At 40.0% G+C, this 21,227-nt stretch overlaps 1 protein-coding gene across 1 annotated transcript in view; it reads right to left on the bottom strand.

Annotated features, from left to right (window-relative positions):
- Positions 1-3,094: 3,094 nt before the first annotated feature.
- The window catches only part of tgs1 (trimethylguanosine synthase 1), a gene marked incomplete at its 5' end in the record, with an annotated part of 25,542 nt that continues 7,409 nt past the window's right edge, over positions 3,095-21,227 (bottom strand). The window contains 8 exons of the mRNA XM_050032399.1: positions 3,095-3,536; positions 4,868-4,946; positions 6,211-6,427; positions 8,002-8,148; positions 15,013-15,165; positions 15,423-15,786; positions 18,951-19,107; positions 19,878-19,964. Coding sequence (XP_049888356.1) covers positions 3,432-3,536; positions 4,868-4,946; positions 6,211-6,427; positions 8,002-8,148; positions 15,013-15,165; positions 15,423-15,786; positions 18,951-19,107; positions 19,878-19,964 — 1,309 coding nt within the window. The remainder of the gene's footprint in view (positions 3,537-4,867; positions 4,947-6,210; positions 6,428-8,001; positions 8,149-15,012; positions 15,166-15,422; positions 15,787-18,950; positions 19,108-19,877; positions 19,965-21,227) is intronic.

Below are 21,227 nucleotides of genomic sequence, written 5' to 3'. Positions count from 1 at the left end.
CTCATGAAATTGATACACAGGTCAAGAATGGCGAACTCTTACATCTGATAGGGCCGTTGCCCATGGGGGGGGCAAAATGCCTCTATAGTCCCCCTTGAAATTTTCAAAAAACCCTCCCCATAGGGATTTTCTTGGAGTACGAAAATGAAATGTCACACCACGTCAGGGTTAACTTACTCTGAGTTTTCACATACCCGCTTCAGTGATGCGTGCTGCTGGCCCCCCGCGATAGCGCGGGAGAGCGAGGGCCCGGTCACACCTGCTTGCAGCTTTAATTTTGTTTTGTTTTCCGTATTGAATGGAGTAATTGAATAATCAGATGATACATGGACGGTGGACCAGAGGACATTTGCAGATTTCTTACATGAAATACTGACACAATTACATACGTTGTGGCTTAACAAGTAAAGTTAGAAATTGATTCACAGAGTTTTAGATTATCAACCAAGAGGTTGTTCTCAAACAGCCAACAAAGTGGTTACTGTCAGCAATACACTCAAGTCACTTACATGATACTAAAGTTTAAGACTTCAGGACATATCATGGTGAGCTAGCAAGTAATGCAAAAGGTTAAAACTGTAAATCCATAGAATTTCCTTCACAGAAGTTATCAACAAGTGTAGTGAGGAACAAGAAGTGGAGTTAATGCCTGTTGATATGATTTGTATGCATTATCATATTTAGTTGTGATTAGTGAATGCAAACAGCTTGTAAACACCGCTTGGTCATGTGATATTTCTTGACAGTAAATCACTCATGACAGACACCATTTATCAGATGACTGCCAAGCAAAGACTGCCAAACCCCTGAGATCTCCACATCTGAGAGAAAATATTCAGGATAGAAAAGGAGTCTTTGGAAGTGGTGGGTCCAATATTTTTGAAAGGTTAAGATGTCATAAATTGCAGTCTTCAAAATGTGCAGTTTAAGGAGTTATTCTCTGAAATATGACAAAACCAGAAATAAGGGTGCAACAGTGTACTGTGAAACCTTGTACTGAGGTATAAAAATGATCATATCTTATACATTTGATTATCTGCGGTAATAAAAAAAAAAAAAAAAGTAAATGGATGGAGAGTCTCACCTGTGTGTGTACGTCTCCTTTCCTCCACTCTTTGTCCACTTCTTTACACAAACTTCCCGAAAAAAGTGGTTTCAAGTTTCAATTAAAATAAAGTGTTTGTTCATAAAATTTTCTTTTTTATTTTTTCTTATTCAAAGGGTAACTGTATCTAATAATAATTACAATAATTGTGTAATGCTGTAAACTATGATATTTTCTGAGACAGTTATCCTACTGTAAAAATCTTATACTGTTGTTTGTCAATGTGACTATCACATAACAGTTGTATTAAAAGTTTGCACATCACTGAGATTTTTGACATTTTGCTACAAAATCATATAGTCTATCGAATGAGTAGTACTTATAAAATTACTGCATTTAAGTTTTAGAAATGACTCATTGAAAAATAAAGTAAGCAATTACTGGCTTTTATGTTCACTGAACTGTTGAACTGTGTTTGATCCATTCATTCAGTTAATCTCCATGCAGATTCTGTATGAATGCAATGTGAAGTCATACAGTAGCCTCTATATGGTATCCAATGTTAACCTCATTTTGTTATTTAACTTAACCTGACCAGGGCCCCTTTTTTGGAAAGCAGGCTCAACAAACTCCAAGTCTAATCCTGTGAGTTTTTGGTTCGAGAATAGCTGATCAGAATAAGATCAATCAGCTCTGAGTATGTTCAGCCTGAGGGAAGCATTAAAAGCGGGAAGAGTTAAAAGCTGAGCTACTTATTTCATCCCAACTGAATCGGAGAAGACAAACAAACAAACAAAAAAAAAAATCTATTACGGCAGCTGAACAGTGTGAGGTGGGATGGGAGATTGCAGAGCGTGTTAACAGCTAATGTGAAGTGATGTTATGCAATGTGATGCATTAAAGCATGTCTAATATACAGAAAATATTGAAACATTTTTATATCTTAACAGTGTTTATATATTTTGGTATAATTTGCTATATCCTCTTATTCAGCTGTAATCTGATGGGGGCCCAAACGCACTCAAAATCAAACACAAAAATATTATGCAGACTGGAAGACATTTTACTTATATTTTACTTCATTCTGTCAATATTGGGCTGAGGTTAAATGAATTGCTGAATTGCAGTGAAATGACTTGCTTTTCATGTGATCTCCTTTATTCCCTGATGAGGCTATGATGGGGATGTGTCCCATAAATGCAGCCAATTACACCGCGGAATCTTTGAATATATGAAAAGTATTCATGAATCATTATATAATGTATCCACGTAGATTAATTTCTTATTAACACTGACAACCCTGCAGCTCTGTGGGATTCCTCTTCATTCTTTTTTTTTTTAAAAGATTATATTTTTGGCTTTTGTTGCCTTTAATGGCAGGACAGCTTAGCGTAAAGGGCGGAGAGAGAGAGGGAACGACATGCAGCAAAGGCCTGCAGGCTGGACTTGAACCTGCGGCCGCTGCAGGACTAAGCCAGAGTCACTTTTCTTACGGCCCAACAAACTGTTGCCTTGCGGATATGTTCAGTGTCTCTGATGTTCTAAAGAAAACTGCTGCTGCTGAAGAATCAAAGGGCAATCCACAATGTGTAATATTTGATATATCTGGGTGGAGAAGATTGTTAGATAAATGATAGAGTATGAGGTGAAATTGTATCTTTCATATAGACACTCCTCCGGGGAGACATCCAAACGGGGTCTAATCACCTTCTCCTTATGCAACAGCCTCTGAATAAACTGTGCCTCAACGTCCACGACTTCATTCACAAAAGGACACGCCATGTCTCTCCTTCCAGCTACACGCCCAGCAGGCGATCAGCCTCAGGCTTAGATGAAGCAAACCTGCGAGCCAGCAATAACTGACTCAGGTTTACGCTGAACTGGCTTTATGAAACGGAAAAACTTTCCCTCATCTCGGGCTTAACGTACTCAGTTTTCCCTAATCCTGCTTTCTGAAATGGGGCCCAGGCCTAAAACTAAATAGTGTAATAAAATGTTGACATATCAATAATTAAAAAGACAGCCAATATTCTAAAAAACATATTTATTACCTGTAATGTGAAATAAAAAAAGAATATGATTAAATTGTTACTCAGAAAAAAATCTCTCTTAACTAACAGTCTTTTTCAAGAGTTAATCATTACTCAAACATGCAGGGTGGTCAGTAAATGTATCTGCAGATCATCAGATTCACTCTGAATTGTTTCTTGTCTATGACAGAAGTATAAAAAGTAAAAGTACAAAAAAGTAAGTCAAATTACTGTACTCTTTAGTATTTGAATGGATTCCTAGTAGAAACAGAGAGATAGATTAGAAATACATTTTTGTTCCGTTCTCTGTTCTCATTTAGTGGAGGAAAATCCTAATGTCCACGCCTGTGCCAGAGTTACTTTATCAAGCTGCCAAAGTAAGCAGTCACTGTCTTTAGCTTGTTGTTGAGGAAGTTCTGCTCCACCTCCACCTTCCCTCCTGGACCAGCTAGAGAGGCTATCTGTGGAGACATAGACATGGAGATGATTATTTATCACACAGTTGTTGGTTAATAATGTTAAATCAGGCCAGAATAGAAAGCAAAGACAAAGATTGTTGTGTTGTTGTTGCAGATCCAGTTAGTAATTTCAGTAATGTTCAGATTAAAATGGCATTATCTGGTATAGTAAACAAGCACCTGCAGTGTTAGAACTAGGATTGCAGCAGTATACCGTGAAATCATACACCCTGTGTGAAAACTATTTGCTTAACAATGGTACTAACAAAGATATGTAACTGAAGGGAGAATCTCAGCTGTGCGTTTGCATCTTTCATCCTTAGCTGCCTGTCAAATCTTTTTACACAAACTTCCATTAAAAATATGGTGTTAAGTATCAATTATAATAAAGCGTTTAGCAAAAAACAAAACAAAAAACCCCAACAACAACTCTGTTTTCATTCCTTTAAGGATCACTGTAACCGACAATAACAAAGTAACACAGGGAAACAGTTATTGTAGTTATTATACTACAATAACAGCCCCAGATACAATAACTGTCCTCAGTTATTGTAAAATAAAAATTTCATGTTGTTGTAACCCTAGTTAGTACCCTATTGTTTGTTCTCAGATTATTATCATTATTTCCATCAAATATGATCTGCAACTGGTTCTGCAGTCCAAACTGTCACAGGTACAACTGTAAAATGTGAGAGTAAGAAATCTTCAAACCAGAACCACAAAACATGCTCATCTATCTGACCATTATATTTGTAATACAACATTTTGGAACCTGATGGTCAATAAACTTTCAGGAATAATAAGATGAATCCTTAATTGCAGTTTTTTTTTTTTTTAAACTATTATGACTTTGATCTTTGCATGTGCAGTATCTCAATAGTAATTATCCCCCACATCTGGCACACCCATCTGCTCCAGATGCACCATCCAAACTTTGGTGAAAATCTATCACTAAGTGCTGCTGTAACAGTTTTGTTAATGGTTAATGAATTTGATAAGCACCTCCATTACATCCTCCAATATATTATCAGTACAAGGTACGTACCAGTGCGTTCTCCAAATTGAATAAACCTTTTAAATACGCATGTCAGATTAACTGTACCAAATTTGGTGAATATCTTATTAATCTTATTTAGCCATCTGCTTACCGATAAATTAAATACATGTAAGCAAATTTCATAGACAAATCCACTGGCAAAACAAATTTGGCTTTCCCACCTTTCCAGGTAAGCAGGCATATACCACACAGTATATAATGTTAATGTTCTTGTGCAGTAATTAATGGCCTGTTCACCACTCATACATCCAGACATACAAAGACTGAACATACAGACCTGATCCATGTCAGCATTGCGAGGCAGAAAGTACACTATGTTGTCTGATATCAGTTTTGCCAGGCGGAAAATCTTAAATGTGTCTGCTGTTAAGAATGAATCAATATTTAATACAAACACGAAAACATTACTATTTCAATTCATTCAATTAAATAAGTTTCATTGGTATGACATTTCATTTCTGTTGCCACAGCACAATTTCGATTTCTGAAAGTGAATTCAGTTAACCACAATGGAATATAATAGGTAATTAAATTATTGAAGAAACAATTATTAACAATGCATCACAGACAGAAAAAATAAGTCATGAAATGTAGGACTAAACAAAAAGGCAGTGTGTGCTCTGTGAGGAAATGAATTCCAGCTGTTATGTGTTGTTGTGTTGGTTGTCTCTTTAGCTAGGACATGCATATCTTGCTGCATCTATGGCGCTATAACACTATTTTCTCCACATCGATGTGTTATTTCAGTCTGGTCAGATAATGTATCAAAATCTTGCAGTTAACATTTAATTTTCATAAAGAACCTTGTCCTGATGTCTTCATATGTGCTACGTTGTAGCAGGAAATGTTGCTCTGTCACCACCTGTCTCTGGGGGCAGAGCTGACACAGCCTGTCCTCTCTAGGCAGCCAGGTCTACCTGTGTCTGCCAGTCTCTATGTCCAGGTGATCACTGAGTCTGTACATAGTTAGTGTCGTTCTCCGTTTCGGATCTGTCACAGTGGTCAGATAGTTTGCCACTGTGTACTGTCTGCTTAGGGCCAAATAGCAATGAAGTTTGTTTTGGGTTTTGTGGTAGATAGTTGATGTACATTTATTTTTCTTCAGATGTAATTTGGTTGGGCTGGATTGTGTGAGGGTTGTCCTGAGGCCTTTCGCTGTTAGAGGAGGTGAGCCTAGGACTCCTCTCTATGTTTTCCCCATGGCGATTGAGAGCTTTGTAATAGTAGGAGTTGGGGTCACATGCTTTTGGGTGTAGAATTTGATGCTCTTTTTTGTATCCTAATTAAAAGGGGGAACTGGCTGAGTTCAGCTTGGCATCCATTGTTAGGGGTATTCCTGTAGACTCTGAGTATAAGTTAAGTTAAGTTAAGTACTTTATTAGTTATTAGTTATACTACAAATCTCAGTGTGTAGAACTTCAATTGGGTGTTTGTCCCATTTTTTCAAAGTCTTGATTGACAAGAGGACCCCACACTTCACTACCATGAGTAATGTTGGTTTGATTATAGATTAGAATATTTTGAGACAGATTATATCTATCTATATCCAGGTATATCTATGTTTAAAGACTTTTTATAGCATTCTCTCTCTCACTCTCTCTGTTTTAAATCAAAGGATATCCATCGGGTTGCATCATGGTCCTGATATCAAACAACTCAGCAGTCAGGTAGTCTGGCCCTCCCCATGGTGGTGACAGGAAGACAACATCACCACGGAGATGGGGTGCCAGCTGAAGGAAGTCCCCTTGCAGGAAGTCGATTCGGTCAGCGACACTGTAAACTGTAGCATTGTGCTGCGCCAAGTCCAACCGCACCGGGTCAATATCAATGGCCAGCACTGAGAGTACGACACAGACAAGAAACACAGTGGGAGAAGGAGACTGTGAGAACTCTTTACCTTGCAGGAATGTCTGCACATGGACTGGGACATTTACAATGCTGCATGAGGACTCACTGGACAGTCAATCACAGGATTAAACAGAAACATTCAAACCAGGGGCCAGTTCAGAGTTTAGACTGTCAATGCCAAAACACAGTGGCAGCGAATGCTGTGTCTCAAAAAATACATCTCTATTATTTTCAATGTACAACCCTACAGCGGCAGTGGCAAAATGCACGTCAGCACTCCTGGGCACGCTGCCCTGCAGCACTTCAGGCCACTGTCCTATTTCCAGCCTTGCCGCCCACGGAATTAAATGCATTTTCCCCCACTTGCTCTCTGCTTGTACATTCCAGCTCCTTGTAGCAGCTTTTTTTCTCTGCTCCTGTGGCAGTTCGACTCTTCTCCTCACCATGGATGCATAAAGAGAACTCTGTTGCTGTGTCTCATATGTGACAAAAACTGGATGAGGAGAGGCTCGTGGAAATAGTGAGATATAGAGTCGCACTTACCCAGAGCCCAAAGTGACACCTTCATAATGTTTGTTTTGTCCTAACAATTCAAACCTCAACATAAAAATTATTCAATAACAAAAAGCAAAAGCAGCAAAAATCCTCACATTTGTGAAGCTGGAAACATGCAATGTTTCTGCATTTAAAACTACTTTGATGACTTATGATTTTCATGTTTTTCAAGTGTAAAATCTTAATTTGTCAAGTAACGAGTAACTACAGCTGTCAGATGGGTGCAGTTTATGTTATGTTATCTTTTTGAGTTTATGAGTATGACTTGACTTGTGACTTGCTTGACTTATAGCAAGGACTCGACCTCACTGGCTTGATTATCACCACAGGGGCTTGGGAATTGCTTGAGACTTGAAGGTTATGACTTTAGACTTGCACATGTGTGATTTACTCCCATCTCTGCTATGTTGATACAACACATTAGCCCTTAGTTGAGAAAACTCAAAAAGGCTTTGCAGCGGTTTGCTTTACTTTTTAAAGTTTTCTTAACTTTTACCTTTTTTTCCTTACAGTGTACATGCTTTTACTACAAGTATCTTGGATTATCAGAATGACTTTTTTCAATGAATTCAGAAAATTATTTTTGAACTGAAGCCTTGCATAACCTGGTTCCTTGCTATACTCATGACTGCCTTTCATAATTTGTTCCTGCGGACAAAGACTGTCAGATGAACCTATCTGTGATAAAATTATATCAGCCGATAATACTGCCTAATGTATTGTCCAATGTTAGCTCAGAAGGCTATTATCAACCATAGCCATCCTGTAATGCTGAAAGATTTTAACGAGGGTAAGAAACATATATATAGAAATAATCATTTCAGTCACAAATGGCTGACTCTGATACATTTGCTTTACCTTTCAGTACTTAATCGATTAAATCAAACCTAGGCACAGCTCTCGACAAAATGACACTGATGGAAGAAAGGTGTCAACACTGATATTATTCACTATTAGAATTTAATGGAGGTGCGAGCACATACACACACTCACACACTTTAGGCTTACCTCTCTTTCCAGTAAGGGCGAACTGAATTGCGTTTCCTCCCACACCACAGAAGGCGTCTATGACCAGCTGAGAGTCAGGGAAACTGTGCTCTACCCTGAGGGCGATGTGCTCAGCGATCCTTTCCGGCGTCACAGAGAACCAGCCCTCTGAAACACATGACTATGTTACTGATATGTGGGTCAGACAGAATCTGTGTTAAAGCATTTCCTAAACTGCCAAGTCGGCTGAATGAAATCTCAGTTTTTACTAGAACAGAGCCATTAGGTTATTTCAAAACCCTAGACATTAGTGAGAAAGCTCTGATTTTGTTACAGCATCCAATAATGTCCCCAAATCTTAAATATTGTCCCAGATTACTGTTCATGCTTTTAAAAGTCAGCACAATGCACTTCTCAGAGCCTCTCAGTGTGGAACTGAACAGCAGCAAGCCCTCCAGGCCAAACAAACAACATGGATTCAGTTACAATCTGTCTGTTACTGTCATCTGTGTCATTTCACTGTGTAAAGCGTTGGCACATATCAGTGCTGCTGATCCATCCCACACCACTGGTCTAGTGTGTAGCATTTAGTGGCATCTAGTGGTGAGGTTGTAGATTGCAACCAACTGAAACTTCTCCCTTGTGCTGAGTGAGTAGGAGAACTACAGTATCCAAAAACCGAATGGCCCTATCCCACACCGTATGTGGATATAATAATACATTAAAGTAATTCTTATGACAACATGATACATAAAGATAGACAGAGACAGAGAGAGATGCAGGGTAGACAGTAATAGCTACAATAACATTCATTTTAGTAATAATATTAAAATATTAATTATAACAGTAATTGTGGTACCATTTGTGAAACTATATATTAATATATGTTAGTGTATGTATGTGACAATAATAATCATATGTGTATAATAACAGTAGAAGTAATAACAACAGCAGTAGTAGGAGGCATCAGGCAGGACCAAGGCAACACAACCACGACACGCGATCCAGGCGTAGCTGCAAATTGAGGTAACCTGAGACAGTGGAGCACAAAGGCTCAGAGAAGAAGCAATATGCAGTAATAGGACTTTAATGTTAGGAAATGCAGAAGAAAAAACTTTTCAGAAACTGAGGAGTGAGACAGAAGGAGAGAAGGGGCTCTGTGTATTATAGGAGGTCCCCTGGTAGACGAGGCCTATGTCAGCCTAACGAGGGGCTGGTCCAAAACAAGATTGAGCCAGCCCTAACTGTGAGCTTCATCAAAGAGGAAAGCCTGACTATTTATAGCTTTGTAATTGAGGAGAAGAACTTTAAATTCAGCTCTGGTTTTTACAGGGAGCCAGTGCAGAGAAGCTAAAACAGGAGAAATATGATCTCTTTTCTTAGTTCCTGTCAGTACAGTTGCCGCCACATTCTGGATCAACTGGCGAGTTTTTAAAAATGTATTAGAGGAACCTGATAGTAGGGAATTGCAGTAATCCAGCCTAGTATATTCAAATATGTTTGGTCAACATGAATACTTCCAGTCACCTCTCGGTCAGCTCTACTAAATTTGTGCTATATTTAGGTTCCTTTGTCTATATTGCAAGTCTTAACGGTGCTGTATGTGGTTGGTGTTAGATGTTAGTGGCATGTGGCTGTGAGTCTTTCAAAGGGATGAGGATGTAAACTATACCCAGTCTGTAAACTCTCCTTCTGCTGACTTCTAGCTAGCTAGCTGCTAGCTAGCCTGGTTGAGATTTTTTCAAAGTAAACATCATTAAACATCAAGGAAGATGAAAAGAGATGGGCAACAGCTAAACTAGCATCCTGCTTGCCATCGTACAAACATTAGAAATAAACTGGACCGCATCAGTTTCCAACAGCATATCAAGAACTGTAATATCCTTTGATTCCCTAAAACTCTTCTTGCGGTGCAGAGGACTCTGGTGAGAGAAGGAGAGAAGGCATGTGCCTTACAGTGAATAAAGGCGGGTGTGACTGTGGGAATGTGAGGTGCTGTCCTGTTCCTGCTGTGTATCACTGTTATGCACTGTGCAGAGATAGCTGCAGAGCGGCGCTGCTCGTGTTTGATAGAGTGACCATATGGTTGTCAAGGTCGGGATGTGTGGACGGTTAAATCTTTCCACAACCAGAAACCATGGATTACCAGAACCATCCAGGAACACGGACAATCATAAAGCAGCAGCCAGCAATGTTAAAAGACACAAAAATAACTAAATTACAGTGCACAAGTTAAAGGAGTTGATGGGATCATATTTGTTGTAGCTTGTATAATTCATAAGTCACAAATAAATGATTGATTGATATATACCATTTATGCCAATATATCTCCCTGAATCCTACAAAATGGACCTTTAAGATAATGACTGAAACTAATTATAATGTAAGCTGATGTTCTTAAGAATGAAGCATTAGATCAGTTTATGATGGTTTTATCTGCCAAGCTGGTCTGTGACAACAGAGGAAACCAACATGGCAATTAAATACTCATTACTTTCCTTAAGAGAAATAAGCAGATTTTTTATCTTTTCTTTTTTTTTTTTAAATTAGACATATATTGTACATACAAATACACAACTTACTCATAACAAAATGAGATCTAGAAAAAAGGGAGTGGGGGCTTGGGAGTGTAGGGGGGCATCATTTCCATGTTGTTTCAGCTAAGATTGAACATATTCTAGAGTGCAAACTGGTTGTAAGAAGAACAAAACCATATATTACAGCACTAGGACCCTGATCTTATCTGGTTATAAAGACCAAGGAATGAAGTCAGCTGTTTTGGAGGAAAGGTAAGTTGGAGTTGGAGTTGTTATGCAGATGATACACAATTATATCTATCTATCAAGCCAGAAGACACAGATCAATTAACTGAACTTCAAACATGCCTTAAAGACTTAAAGACATAAAAACATGAGCTCCAATTTTGTTATTATTAGCTCAGTTACTGTTCTTGGCCACAAACACTTAAGACACTCTCTATTTGAAGATATAGTTTCTCTGGATGGCATTGCTCTGGCCTCTAGCACAACCGTAAGAAACCTCAGAGTAATATTTGATCAAGATTTGTCTTTTAACTACCATATAAAACAAATTCGACAGACTATGTCCTTTCATCTGCGTAATATTGCAAAAATTAGGCCTATCCTGTCCCAAAAAGATGCAGAAAAATTGGTCCACCCATTTGTTACATCTAGGCTGGATTACCATAATTCCCTGTTATCAGGTTGCTCTAAAAAGTCTTAAAAAAACTCTCCAGCTAATTCAGAATGCGGCAGCACGTGTACTAACAGGAACTAAGAAACGAGATCACATTTCTCCTGTCTTAGCTTCTCTGCACTGGCTCCCTGTAAAAACCAGAACTGAATTTAAAATTCTTCCCCTCAATTTCAAAGCTCTAAATGGTCAGACTCTGTCGTATCTTAGAGAGCTCATAGTGCCATATTATCCCACCAGAATACTGCGCTCTGAGAATGCAGGGTTACTTGTGATTCCTAAAGTCTCCAAAAGTAGATCAGGAGCCAGAGCCTTCAGCTATCAGGCTCCTCTCCTGCAGGAGCCAGAGCCTTCAGCTATCAGGCTCCTCTCCTGTGGAATCATCTTCTTGGTTCAGTCTCAGAGGTAGACACCATCTCCATATTTAAGACTAGACTTGAGACTTTCCTTTTTGATAAAGCTTATAGTTAGGGCTGGCTCAGGCTTGCCTGGACCAGCCCCTAGTTAGGCTGACATAGGCCTTGTCTGCCAGGGGACCTCCTACAGTATAATACACAGAGCCCCTTCTCTCCTTCTCTCTCTCTCCTCAGTTTCTGAAAAGTTGGTTCTTCTTCATTCATGTCCTGTTACTGCATATTGCTAACTCAGCTCAACTGCATGTCACTAACTTGGCTTTTTCTCTGGAGCATTTGTGCTCCACTGTCTCACAGGTTCCTTCAAATTGCAGCTATGCCCAGATCATGTGTCACGGTTGTGCTGCCGTGGTCCTGCCTGATGCCTCCTACTACTGCTGTTATTGTTAGTCATACTTCCATTATTATTATACACATATGATTATTATTGTCACATACATATGCTATCATATATTAATATATACTTATAACATAAACTATCAAAATTACTGTTATAATTATTATTATTATATTATTACAAAAAATAATGTTATTGTAGGTATTATCATCACTGTCTGCCCTGCATCTCTCTCCATCTCTGTCTCACTGTCTCTCCCTCTCTTTATGTATCATGTTGTCATATGGATGACCGACAATTATTATGTTGATCTGTTCTATATGACATCTATTGCACATCTGTCCGTCCTGGAAGAGGGATCCCTCCTCAGTTGCTCTTCCTGAGGTTTCTACCATTTTCTTTCTTTTTTTGGGGAGTTTTTCCTTATCCACTGTGAGGGTCCAAAGGACAGAGGAATGTCGTATCTTGTAAAGCCTGTGAGGCAAAACTGAGTAGCAGCACTATCTGTTGGTGGTAAAAGTCTCTGTTGTTTTTGGAGGTGAAGCTAAAAGCAGTGTGCTCTATTTGCTTGTGATGCATCCTTTAATTTGCTCATGGTTATTCACACTTCATAAGAATGTATCTTGATAATATGTGGTGGGTTCAAGGATGACATGATTGAAGTCCAAGGTTTGAAGAGTTGTGGCCACTTGTTTCTTGATACCAAATCCAGATTTTCCTTAAGCCACTAAGCTGTTGGGTTTCCCCACTTTCCATTCCACTTACCTTACTGCCCAGTAAACACGCTGTAAAGCACTGTGCCACAATTGATGCATTAGTTTACCCTTAACATGCTCCAACAGACGATCACATATTACACCTATTTCAACCTTTCTGCACTGACTTCACTGCACTTAGAATTCAGTTGAAAATGTTTGTGCTCACTAATAGAGCCCCACATGGCCAGGCTCCACGGTATATTATTGACCTTCTGCACCCCTACATCATGAGCCAAGCTCTTAGGTCCTCTACCCAGTTATGGCAAAATATTATAAATTCTATTACAATATATTATATTATATTACGAATATGACAGCCTCCTGTGTTTTTCATGTATCTGCTGGTTTCACAGCCTCACACTGAAAGACAGATACAGTCTAAATAGCATTTTTAAAATCTGCTCTAAGAGCACAGGAGTGACACAAGAGGACATGACCTGTTTTTGCAGTCAAAAAATCCTCCAGAAAGCTTCAAGTATTTTAGCTTCTTCTGAACATGTTCTTGAAGGTAAAATTATCGTAACGTTTTACCTGTTTGTAAAACTAACCACTATTCAAAAACATTTATTCCCTCTGCAATCTGTTTTTTAAATTCTCTGTGAACTTATTTTATTCTTTTGTTTTTTTAATCTCCTCTATTGATAATCAGTTTATTAAACTTTATTATTTGTAGATTCCTTTATTCCACTAAACTCCTAAGCATACTTTATATTCTTTTTTTTTTAAATTTATTAGTCATCTATTTATGTGTCTACATGTTACTGTATGTTATAGTATGTGTGTAAGGCAAACTGTTCGCACAAATTGCCCCTGGTGGGACATCAGCACTCTGAGTTAAACAAATCATAGCATCATCAGTCTTGTAAGTTACATTCCATCCTGGCTGAAACAGTTGAGGGATAATAACACAAGGAGGGAATCTGGCTCTAAAAAGATGAAACCATGTCTCTCTGCAGCCAGAATGGACAGGAGGAACAATAACATTGACCAGTAACGCTTTTAATGTGTGTGGCTAACACATGCAAGTACTGTAACAAGCTAGATTAGAAACAATGCGAACCTATCCATTAAACATCTTCTCTGCCTCAGCTGCTGATGTGGTGCATGTCTTCAGCTCCACTCTGCTGTGTACAGTTTACCCAATCTTTTTATGTGATTCTGCAAATGAGGTGACTTAAAATGTGATGAAGTACAACCCCAAATCCAAAAAAGTTGGGACACTGTAAAACTTATATAAAAACAGATTGCAATGATTAATCATTAGTTTAAGAAAATAGAATTGCAACAAAGTAAGTGATATAGTTTTGTCACAGTTTGCCTTCAAATATTCGGTAAAAATTAAAATGATCTCTCATTTCTTTAGTTTGGAAAGAAAAACATTAACTCAAAGTGAGATTCAGATTCAGTATACAATATTAATGGTTCAATAGTTCAAATTAAAATCTACCACACATTACACATTTAAACAGCTCCCAAATTAAAAAAAAATGTACCCTGGGATCTATACATATAAATCATCAGGCGATTTCCTTCTCTTTTAGCAAAATCCTAAATGATTGAGTTGTTGTTTTTGTTTTTGTTTTTTACACCTGGACCTTTATGCCCTGCCATTATGCCTCTAATCATCACGCTGTAACCTGTGACAGGCTGTTATGCAACAATAACTACTGCACATTCACATATATGCTCCTGAGACCTGAACTTTTGTTTGGTATGCATTTTAAAATTCTCTGAGCTATTTGGGATCAGTAGTACCCAATAAGTATAAAAAACTAAAAATTGTCAACGATAATTAAGTCCGAATGTCCTCAAACAAGTACTTCATAATTAACAGTGTCTTAGCATTACTGTTGCTAACATTTGTCAAATTTGTTGCCAGACTGACTAGATGGTGATATCCCTAAATTCTTTACAACTGTTCCTCGAGAAATGTTCTTAAACAGTTGGACTAATTGCCCACACAGTTTTTCCACAAAGTGGTGAACCTTGCACCGTGCTTGCTTCTGAATAACTGAGCCTTTTGAGGATGCTGTGACTGATTGACCTGTTTACCTGTGAAATCTTCCAAACAGGTGGGGTTTTTTTTGTTTTTGTTTTTTTTTAACATTCCACAACCTTTCCCGTCTTTTCTTGACCTTGTCCCAACTTTTTTGAATGTGTTGCTGGAATCAAATCCAAAACTAGTTGTACAATATGTGAAATAAAAGATGCTAAAAAATGCACAACAATAAAGACTTCATTATCATAACAAGTAAATGAAATATTAATGACTGCCTTCTGACTACATATTAGTTATTGAGTGCAGACTGACCTCGGTCCAGCCTGATCCCTTCATCAAAACGAGAGAAGAGTCTGTAGCGTTGAGCCCAGTATTTAGCCAGCTCTGGTTCAGCTGCCATCTCTGCTGGAACCTGCTGCTTCCTCTTCTTACTCTTTGGCTTCTTCCTATTTTTCACCATCAACTCTGCACGCGCGCGTGCACACACACGCACGCACGCACGCACACACACACACACACACACACACACACACACACACACACACACACACACACACACACACACACACACACACACACACACACACACGCGCGCGCGCGCGCGCGTTTCAGCATTACACTGCAACAGTTTTCATCAGGATGGTCTTATTTTACTACAAACAATAAGTTCTAAAAACAAAAGTATGCCATCAGAATCATTTGACTGGCAGATGCTTGCTTACCACTGTTGCTTTCAGGTGCGTCAGGCATGAGAAACTCGGGAATTTCTAGACATGTTAACTGTCTACCAGGCTGCTCCTCCTCCTCCTCCTCCTCCTCCTCCTCCTCCTCCCTCTCACTATCAACAGTCCCAGTAGAAGAGCTGAGATTTCTCTCTGCAACTACACTGGATGGAGTGTCAGAACCATCTTCTTCCACACCCTCACTTTTCATCCTCTTCCTCCTCCTCTTCTCTTCTTCTCCCGTTACTTCTCCCAGATGTGGATGCTTGTCCTCAGGTTCCTTTGTGCTTCCTCCTTCCATCTCACCCTGGTCACATGGAGTCATCTGGGTCTCCCTCTGAGTCTTTTCAAGGAAGTTTTTGACCTGTGAAACAGTCTTAATTTAATAAGTCTTCCGTGTAACATTCAAACTCATAAAACTTTATGCTGCTTTCCATTTCTGACTACCATAGATTATCAGTGCAGGTGGTTTAACATACCTGGCTTCCATCCGTTTCTCCTACAACTCAACACAAGACAATGCTGACGAGGAGTTTAAATGCTCTGATATGGGTGATGAAACTTTGGAGTGGAACACTGTGCAGTTTGGAATATTGTCATTGCATCTTTAAAACACCAAGCAAGGCAAAATCAATATGCAGGGTTGCAGCCAACTGATATAAATTTCCAACATTTAGGTAATTAATTATCTGTCATGTAATGTGGATGCTTCCTTTTACAAAAGAAGCACCTATTGAATTGAAGCAAAATACGCGTTTTTGGTACAGTCCTAAGGGCCAAACTTACTTATGATGTAACACAAGTGTGCAGTGCAGTCACAAGAGGAGAAGGAAAGCTCACACTGTAGCAGCTTACATTTACTGTTTACAGGTCACAGGTGCGATCTCTTTGAGAGCTCAGAAAAGAAATGGTGACATGATCCCCTGACATTTAGGCCCTGTTTAGACGACAACGGTTTCTCTAAAAACGGAAAAGTCTGTCCTTTGCGTTTTAAAAAACTTCTGTGTTTATATGACGACGTTATTGAAACGATCTCCGTTCACACGGAGCCGCAAAATCTACTGGAAACGCTGTAGTATGCACGCCAGGCCAATGGGTGGCAGTGTAAATTTGCAAAGCAACACCACGGCATGACACCATGCGCCTGTGCTGAAGCGCCTTCCTCTACAACGCGGTGATTACAAACCAAAACAAAGAAGACACACTGGCGAAAGCATGCACAGATAACTTTGTCTGGATGGACGACGAGGTGGAGTTGCTACAGTAACAGATCTACACTTCACTTCAAATCAACAGAGTGAGCAGCACAAACAGAGCTCGGCCTTGTTGTTGTGACGGTTGGCATGCCTAGTGACTGGAACTGTAATGCGCATGTGCGAAAAGTCTCTGTTGTCTCTGTTGTCGTATAAACGGGGCCTTACTTTTGTAGTGGAGCATGCTGTAATGTTTCCTAACCTTCAGTAACTGCACAGAATGTTTTCGCCATTCCGGCATCATGAGCAGTCAATGAAAGAGACTTTTCATCCACTGGATTTGTAATTCAAGAACGGAGAACCCAACTTAATGTGAGTGACTGTTGCCTGTGTGTTAAATCACTGGTGTGGGTCGGGTCACGGGACCTTTATTAATGAGTGTGGGTGGGTGCGGCTTTGACTTAGACAAAATAACAGGTAAGGGGTAGGTTCTGGTACTGAGCTTTACGGGTATGGTCGGATGCAGGTTTTCAAAAATGGACCTGTGCAGGACTCTGGCAAACAGTTCTCTTTCTGTTTCCCCTCTTTCATTAAGCCATCACTGCTATCATGTGTTGGATTTAGCCTGTCAGAGTGCACGCCACAGCGTGCTGTGCATATGTGACGCATATGTTGTTTGAGAAATAGCACATGCACTAGATGAATTCATGACAATAGAACATTGTTTGCACATACAGTTTGACTCTTGAAATACAAAGAGGTACGAAGTAGACAAGAGAAACTGACCCCTGTTTTAGTGTCGATCCTATTGACACTAGGATCACTAGGACTGATCTTCAAAATGAAAATGCTGTGTCTTTAGTATCGATTTTATAGAGTGTGCCAGGGCTGACGTCAAAACCCGGAAGTTTAGCATCGCGCTGGTTCCCGGAAGAGAAAGTGAATTTGATTTTTGCATTGCGTTTTGGATTATGTCAGAAAATAAGCTCTGTGGTTAACCCAAGTTTATGATACTTACAGGTTTTGTTCAGCGAGATAATCTTCACATATGAACACTTGTCATACCGCATTTGAAGCTTAAATGTGATCGCCACAAGTAAAAAGCTAACGTTAGGCTTTAACGGTCTACATGACTACTCCACGGTCGCATGACTCTTGACGTCACCGCCACTAAGCTTTCAACTGATTTCGGCCGCTTTATTTTAAAAACATTGTATAATGGGGAAATCGGACTGTTTAAGCTAAATAAGAAGCTGTAATGGCGGACTGCCAGCACTCTCGTCTGTTCGGGGCTGATGACGTTTAATGTCCCCGACAGGGTTTGTAGTCGTATTGAGCAACCTGTTAGCAACCGCCTTTTTTACGACACGTAAAAGCTTCAAAATTCACAAGTAGGGTATTTACTGACGTGTTTTATGTCATAGAACAAAACCTGAAACTCGCTTAAGCTTTTGTTAACCACAGATCTTATTTGAGGCATTTTACCAAAATCCCATTCAAAAAACGTATTGACTTTTAGACGAGAGAACCGGAAGTGCTAAAAGTGCTAACGGAGTTCCGGGTTTACTGGCACACTCTATTGTATCGATCCGCCCACCCCTAGCTAAAACGCTCCTGTGTACAGAGAGAGTTTTCATTTTGAACTGATGTTTTAAAATGAATATGTATTAGTGTGGATGTGGCCTGGAGGCCAAGCAGTGAGTTGCCCCTCAGCCTGATGCTGGGGATTTGTTCTGATTCAAGTTTGTGGTGAGAGATGAAGAGAAATCTCTCATTTGTTCTTTTTTTATAATTCGAGGACAAACTCGTATTTGGAATGCCCAAAGACGTGTTGAGCTACATAAAGAGCATTCAGGGTCAGTGTTAAGTTGAACTGTTCAAAGTGTAGGTGATGAATGAATGAATATGGTCAATTAAACTGCCATTTTTTAAAAACACTTGTGGTTCATACACAAAGTCCATCTGAACTTAGGTGTGTGGAAAGAAGCACCTTGAATTGTAAAAAATTTGTGATGTATTTGGAAATTTTGGTTGCAGAATCGTAGGTTCAAAGTCAAGAGAGATGGAGAGGTTTTCAGTGAAGAGTGCCCAGCTGGTCTGGGAACAAGTGAGGATCCCCCTCGACAAGTGTTGCCAGCAACACCCAGAGTAGATGGATGCACAGGACCCTGCAGCTGTCTGGTTGGAAATATCCAACACAGCAGCTAAGTTGAGTCAGCATAGATTACTTTACCAACTATAAGTCCATTCCAAGCAATCAGATCAGGAGCTCCTGTCAAACCACAACTCTGTCTAAGACAGTGGTAACCCTTCAACAGTTTACAGGTGGTGGTACCTTGCAGAGGGTGGTGCTGGTCTGTGGCTGTTTGTTATCTCCACACGTCTCTGAGAACCTGATGTGCTTGCTGATGCTGCAGACTGCTCTCTTAGCCCACCTCTGCCTCCGAGGCTTCTGACCAGCACTGCTTTTAAAGCTGAACACACTGTTGAACCTGAGGTACAAACAGAAATACAGCCTCATCCAGAAAGACAATTACTGTAGAACAACTGCTCCAATATGTCTACACACCACAACAATTTGCATCCATACTGTTACTGTTCAAGAATCTCTGTTACACTAGTTAGGATGAAAAAATTACCCTCCATGTTTTTTTTCTGAGCAAATAGCAAAATGTAAATTTCACAGTTTTTAAGTATCACTCATTTTACATAATACATACAGTATACACTCAAGGCAAATTCACAAAGAATGGATTGTGGCCACTGTTAGTACCATGCACTGTGCATTGCAGTCACTACCTGCCTCATCTCAAGGTCCAAGTCACAGAAGACGTTGCCCTTAGAATATTCTTGCACCAGCATGTCCATAACATTTTGCAGCTGAGTGCAGTTTGGCCTTTTCTATTGCTAATTAACATGAAATGAATATTCAATAATGTATTTCACTTGTTACTGACCTTGTTTTAACACATATACAGTTCAACTACTACTCTCACGAGAGACAGAGTAGGAGAAACAGGAGAAAGAGAGGGATGAGACAGAGAGACAGTGTTCATGCTACTATTTACGACATACAGATACAAAATGGCATGCATTAAAATGTGTCTGCTGAAGAAAAGACTGCTGGAGGACACTTCTGATTTCTGTCACTTCTGACACACTTCCAGTGGACACAACAGAGCGTTAGACCAACTGAGAGGCAAACAGAACCAAATATACATAAATAAAAATTAAAAAGGCAGCATGAATGGATCAGACTTACAGTGGCTCTGGGTTGTGTTTGAGTCCCAGTTTATTCCAAGCTTCCTCTGGTGTCAGCTGTGGGCTCTCCTCCACATCCAGCTCATGACTACAAACAGGAACTAGAATTATCACCTTGTGGTTGTATGCCTCTGTGCACCAGTCAAATTTCTAGTTTACATCCATGTCTGTGAAAACCTGGATGCTTCACACACATCTTCCCTGCAGCAGCACAGAAGATCTATACAATCAGCACAGTTTTAAGATTAGTGTCACCAATTCAGTGTCTGACCAAATGTGTCCCCTTCTATTCCTGAGATATGACATTAGTAATGTACGGAGCCCTTAAAGTCCCCAAAAAAACAAAAAAATAAAAAAAAAACTATCTCGTGCGCACGAGATACTAAATCGAGCACACGAGATACTAAAACGTGCGCTCGACATACAATTATTTCCCACGCTTTGATTTATTTGTGCATACGGCTCTCGTACTGACCACTTCAGATGTTCACAGCCGCACCCACGATACAATGGAGAGAAGAACTCAGTGACAGGGAGTCAGGGACTCTGCGTAGCTGCAAGGTGAGAGCAGGCAGTTCTTGAGGCCAGGGGCGAAAATCCCATTTCATAGTTGGGGGGGACAATAAACAGTAAAATTTTAGAGAATAATTCCAGGGGGGGGGAAAGGAAAAAAAGTTGTAGCCTGTCTTTTATACAGCATCTTTTACCGCAATTTGACGCTTTAATCTTCTCTCTATCTCTCCAACAGGCAGAGAGAATGTCTATACTAACTAAACTAAAACTAAAACTAAACATTTCCTGCAATTAAACTGGTAAACTGGTTTATAAACAGTGTGCTGTGAGATCCGCCGCTGCGCACCTCACAACCATGCGTAATAGTCGCGCGTAATGACCGCTCCTCGTCTGCACGTCTTTGATGTTTGTCTCACTAACAGGTGGAGAGCCTACAGACAGGTACCCATACGAGCAGCTCCGCCACAACCGTGCGTAATGACCGCTCCTCGTCTGCACGTCTTTGATGTTTGTCTCACTGACAGAAGGAGAGCCTACAGACAGGTACCCATACGAGCAGCTCCACCACAACCGTGCGTAATAGTCGCGCGTAATGACCGCTCCTCATCTGCACATCTTTCATGTTTGTCTCACTGACAGGTGGAGAGCCTACAGACAGGTACCCATACGAGCCGCGCCGCCACAACCGTGCGTAATAGTCGCGCGTAATGACCGCTCCTCAGTTAGACTGCACGTCTTTCATGTTTGTCTCACTGACAGGTGGAGAGCCTACAGACAGGTACCCATTGCTCCGTCACTGACTGCTCTTGTCCTGTCCTCTCCCTCTTCTTTCTCTCCT

This window comes from Epinephelus moara, chromosome 21 (assembly GCF_006386435.1).
Source record: "Epinephelus moara isolate mb chromosome 21, YSFRI_EMoa_1.0, whole genome shotgun sequence".
In the NCBI taxonomy this organism is placed as follows: Eukaryota; Metazoa; Chordata; class Actinopteri; order Perciformes; family Serranidae; genus Epinephelus; species Epinephelus moara.
The sequence above is the reverse complement of the archived record's forward strand: the minus strand, read 5'-3'. Positions and strand labels throughout refer to the sequence as shown.